Genomic DNA, 5,187 nt, shown 5'->3' on the forward strand with positions numbered 1-5,187 from the left:
GATATTCTAGAAGCGTAGGCATGCTGACTTTTCTCTCTTATTTGGATATTCGCTGCCATTCAGGGCCCGATCGGCTCGGCAACAGAATTCTAAATTTAGTAAGTGGCCATGTACCTAATAGTTATTTATACAGTATGGTATGCGGGCGAGTGGCTCCATACGCATTCAAACTTGAGCTTTATAAGTAAACAGTTTTATTGATTTTCCGTGCTGACTAATTATAAATGTAAAATACCTATGTTTAAATAATTCGGCAATAAGTATTCCTTAAGCGAGAACGGCTAGGTGGTCGTTTAGTCGCGTGAGAGGTCAGACGATGATGTCATCCAATAAAATCTCGGCGTCGTATCAGGGTGCTTGTACGAAATATGGAGCAATCGATAAGCGTAACGAAGGTGCTGGGTCTAGATATACTAGGTGCCATTTGGAATTTGGAATGTTTGTAGAAGTTTTCTTAAGAACAGGGTTGGTTTAAAAGTTCAGATGACGGCATATTTAGGTACCTACTTAGGACATTACTGATGCGATGCATGGTTAATAGGGATCATCCACATATTACGTCACACCAAATTTCAGGTTTTTGGACCCACCCCCCCCCTATGTCACGCTTTTTTGTATCCCTTTAACAGGGCTTGTCACATTTAGTATGCCCCCCCCCCTCCCCCTTACACTGTGACGTAATATATGGATGACGCCATACGAGCAATTATATTTGACCTCTACATTAGCAGAGGAACAAAATTCTCAACGCTAATGTTATTGTCTTAATATTATTGCACTGGTATGCAAATATCTACCCACTCGGTAAAAATAGTATTAAAATAACACTGTTCGATGGAATGAACGTCATTATATGTATAATTAAAGATTTTAATTATTTTCTGACTTCTCTGTGTGTCATCGGTGACATCATAAGTACCTACGGTTTTGTCTCAATCAGGTAGGTAGGTGAATAAATCGTACAAGCCGCGGTTCAAGTAACTACCGCGGCAGGACGCATTAAAGGAACCATGAGAAAATAAAGGGGCGGATCTATTTACAGTCAATTCCTCAACCACGTTGGTAAATTGAGCTAGGCGCAAACCGATGTCATCCCAGCCTCCGACAATCGTCAATAACGAGCGAATAGGTCGTTGGTGATCTCATCTTGCTATCAACTTGTAAAGTGTGTCTATAGGTATCAACAATGTTGCGGAGCGTGGATAAAAACCGGCTAATTGAGCGTATTTTTTTTAGCTGACATGCGGAATGCGAAATATTTACGTGACGACTGAAAATACTTTGCGAAGCGCAGCGTCCCACACACGGTCCAGCAAATACTATTTACATTTTGCTAGGTTTTTTGTACGGCAATTTAATTATATACTGAGCATGTATAATGAACAATTCATTATAAGTACAACGTCGTATCGTATGGATCGACCGACTAATACAAACAATCTATGAATCTATCATTTCGGAATACTTAAGCAGACACTGGTGGGAGCAACTCCTAATTTTAACGATAATCGAAATTTGAAGTGTGTGGGAGCTATTTCAAAACATTGCTCATTAATGCTTGAGACTGGTTCCTTGGACTACCTAATATAAATAAATGTCCTAGAAAAAAAAGATTTTCTAGATTCTAGATCGGGCTAGGTAACAAATCTAATTGTATTGATTCCACGAATTTAGTGTGCCGCAAACCACGCCCGGAGCCTGGCCTTGAAGCCGGTTGTTATTTGCGGTGCCGGCTTCAATCATAATTTAATGAAAAACACAAGCGATGCTACCGGGCTAAATCTATAGAATCGTACAATATCATTCGGCGTCAATTTACCTAAACAACTATCTGTCACACTATGTAAACAACAATTTTTGGACACAAAAAAATAGTATAGGTACCTAATTATATAAAATGGTAAATAAACTTTTGATCTAATTGTTAAATGAAAGGTTGCATCTGGTAAAAGTACTCACCCATAATGTTAGACATGTTGATCTGTATAAGTTGAAACGCACGAACGTTGGTGCGTCGCGAGTGCTATTTCAAAACTGACTGGCGGGTGGCGGGGCCGCAGCGGCGTCCAGCCGCGACCGAGACGCCGGCGTCCACGTAACTTCAGATGATGTCATGCTCCACGTTAAACAAAAACAAAGTAAAAACATACTGTCCTTGAGCTCACTCTTTAATGCATAGCGAGATCAACTTGTTACCTTTGGTAGGTAAAGCCGGTATTTTTTTATTGAACTCGTAAGTAGCTCGTCATTGACAAAGTTAAATTGTTTTTATCCTAATTAAGTAGGTAAATCGGCATATATTTTCATTTCAAGTATCTACTTTGGCTAGGTACCTACATAAAATATTAAGAGGAAAGTATACCTAAGCTTAAGCTATTATTAATAGATTGTATGTTTATTTTAACAGACTCAAACATGTTTGACCTTCATCAGTTAACAAGGCCAAGGTAGATGGCTCCACCTATGTCCTTATTGTGTTACACATTGTGTATGACATAGCTAGATAGTTAGTACGTTCATAAAGTATGCCTGTTATGGGTGGATCGCATTATTATCTCAGAAAAATGGCAATGTTACTAAAGTTACCAAACATCATAATTATCCACTCGTAGAAGTGAAGACCATTTTTTAGAACCAGTAATTAGGTAGGCATTTTCTTATACATAATATTTAAGAGTTGAGTTGTTGGTTATTTAGATCTTGCCCGCGTATTAATTACCTATGTCATGTCATGAGGCGTTATTTTCCTTGACAAGAAAAGATAACATTTGTGTTAGGTCACGGATATATTAAGTTGCATTCTTCATATTGTAGGTACCTAAAATAGACTGAATAATATTAGTCACGTATGTAATTGCTCATTGGTTTAATTTATTGGAGTTCTGAGTCACGATTTGCGACGGAAGATGCGACCTCTGCCTCTTGGCCTATGTAATTAGCCAACTTAATAGCAATCAAAACAAAACAAATCTGAAAGGATTTTCGATCGATACAAGTACACCCACTGCATTCTAACAGGTAAAAGGTCTTAGAATACTTTACATATAAAACTATAGTAAGTAACTGTTTGAGAGCAGTGTTTACATTTTCCGTTTTATAACTTGCGCATGCATGCCCATACAACCATTTCAGTCGCAAAATCTTCAAATCAGTAACTAACTGTCAAATGTGACATAACGCGTGGTAACGTCGTGCAAACAATGCGACCGTATTGATACAATAACAAAATGTAGTCGTCGTGTGCACTCGTTACGGTAACAAAATGTGTACGAATTTGTGGCTGTCAATGTCACTGTCAGAATGACTTTTAACGACACTTTATTAGTCGACGTTTGCACACATAACGGTAACAACATGTGGACGAATTTGTGGCTGTCATTGTCACTGTCAGAACGGTTTCTGACAGTGACATTGACTGAATTTGTACACACATGTGTAGGTCTGATTACCGAACTGCTCCTAAACCACTGTATCCGCAAATGACAATCTGAAATACGAAGGTTTCTCAAACTGTCTTGTGAAGTTGTGGACTGGTTGCTTTGAATCATTTAAATATGAGCGAATTAAATAATAATAAACGACGACGACCATTTAAGCACTCTTCGACATTTTATAGAAATGTGGGAAAGTTAAGAAAAGTGCAAAATGATAATACAAATAGATAAGCACTTTATAGTTATTTAATATATTAAATATATAATTTTTAATTCTTATTGATAAAAATTAAAATTTTGAAAAAACCCCCGACCGCGACATAGTTGACCGATTTTCATGAAACATGGCTAAGAACACTCCCGACTAACTCAGCTTTCAGACAAAAAAACTAAATCAAAAACGGTTCATCCGTTCGGGAGCTACGATGCCATAGACAGACACACACACAGACAGACAAACAGACAGACAGACAGATAGACAGACGGACAGACAGACAGACAGACACGTCAAACTTATAACACCCCTTCGTTTTTGCGTCAGGGGTTAAAAATGAAGTGTAGTGTTGCTTTACACAATAAAAGTAGGAATCAAATGAAATAGAGTGTTTACTGTGATATTAATCTAATTTCTATTGCGCAATGATAGTTTTTTTCAGTACAGATGCTGCTTTTTAGGGTTCCGTAGCCAAAATGGCAAAAACGGAACCCTTATAGTTTCGTCATGTCCGTCTGTCCGTCTGTCCGTCTGTCCGTCTGTCCGTCTGTCCGTCTGTCACAGCCGATTTACTCGGAAACTATAAGTACTACAGTGATGAAATTTGATGGGAATATGTGTTGTATGAACCGCTACAAAATTATGACACTAAATAGTAAAAAAGAATTGGGGGTGGGGCCCCCATACATGTAACTGAGGGATGAAAATTTTTTTTTCGATGTACATACCCGTGTGGGGTATCAATGGAAAGGTCTTTTAAAATGATATAAAGTTTTCTAAAAACATTTTTCTTAAAGTGAACGGTTTTTGAGATATCAGCTCTCAAAGTCGTAAAAAGTATGTCCCCCCTCTATTTTTATAACTACGGGGTATAAAATTCTAAAAAAAATAGAGGTGATGCATGCTAATTAACTCTTTCAACGATTTTTGGTTTGATCAAAGTATCTCTTATAGTTTTTGAGATAGGTTGATTTAACTGTAATTTTGGTTTGCTGCTACGGAACCCTTTGTGCGCGAGCCCGACTCGCACTTGGCCGGTTTTTTTAACGTAGTAGTGCGAGCAAATCAAGCAATGATTCATTTCTTGTCTGGTCGAAACTCTTAGCTTAGATTTAGGTACTGAAAATCGTCGTACGATACACGTGCGAAAAGGACATTCACAACTCGTGTCGATTTAAAACACTCCCTTCGTTCGTGTATTAATTTATCGCTACTCGTATCGATTTTCCTCTTTTCCGCACTCGTATCTACAAGTATTTTGTTTAGGTTACAAAAAAAACACATTATTTACTCTACTACGTTTTATTTATGTCTCTTTAACATTACAAATTTGTAGACACTTATCTATACAAAAATCTTGACAAAAGAAGTACAGATCGCTGAAATGAATGTTGATAGTACCTAATATTAATGAAGACTACTTCAACAAGTGTCAATTGTGAAATGCCGCAAAATACTAGTTGCTCTATAGAAGACCATAATAATATGATCCCCGATCCTTTACAACCCAGCAGCTCGGTACGCACGTTACAATTTTTT

General features: G+C 37.7%; 1 protein-coding gene across 1 annotated transcript in view; it reads right to left on the reverse strand.

The window, feature by feature from the left end:
* Positions 1-2,037, reverse strand: part of LOC125225835 (C3 and PZP-like alpha-2-macroglobulin domain-containing protein 8) — a 30,612-nt gene extending 28,575 nt beyond the window's left edge. The window contains exon 1 of the mRNA XM_048129693.1: positions 1,960-2,037. Within this exon, the coding sequence (XP_047985650.1) occupies positions 1,960-1,975 (16 nt within the window). The 5' untranslated portion in view covers positions 1,976-2,037. The remainder of the gene's footprint in view (positions 1-1,959) is intronic.
* Between the last annotated feature and the right edge of the window lie 3,150 nt (positions 2,038-5,187).

This window comes from Leguminivora glycinivorella, chromosome 4, assembly GCF_023078275.1.
Source record: "Leguminivora glycinivorella isolate SPB_JAAS2020 chromosome 4, LegGlyc_1.1, whole genome shotgun sequence".
Taxonomy (NCBI): domain Eukaryota; kingdom Metazoa; phylum Arthropoda; class Insecta; order Lepidoptera; family Tortricidae; genus Leguminivora; species Leguminivora glycinivorella.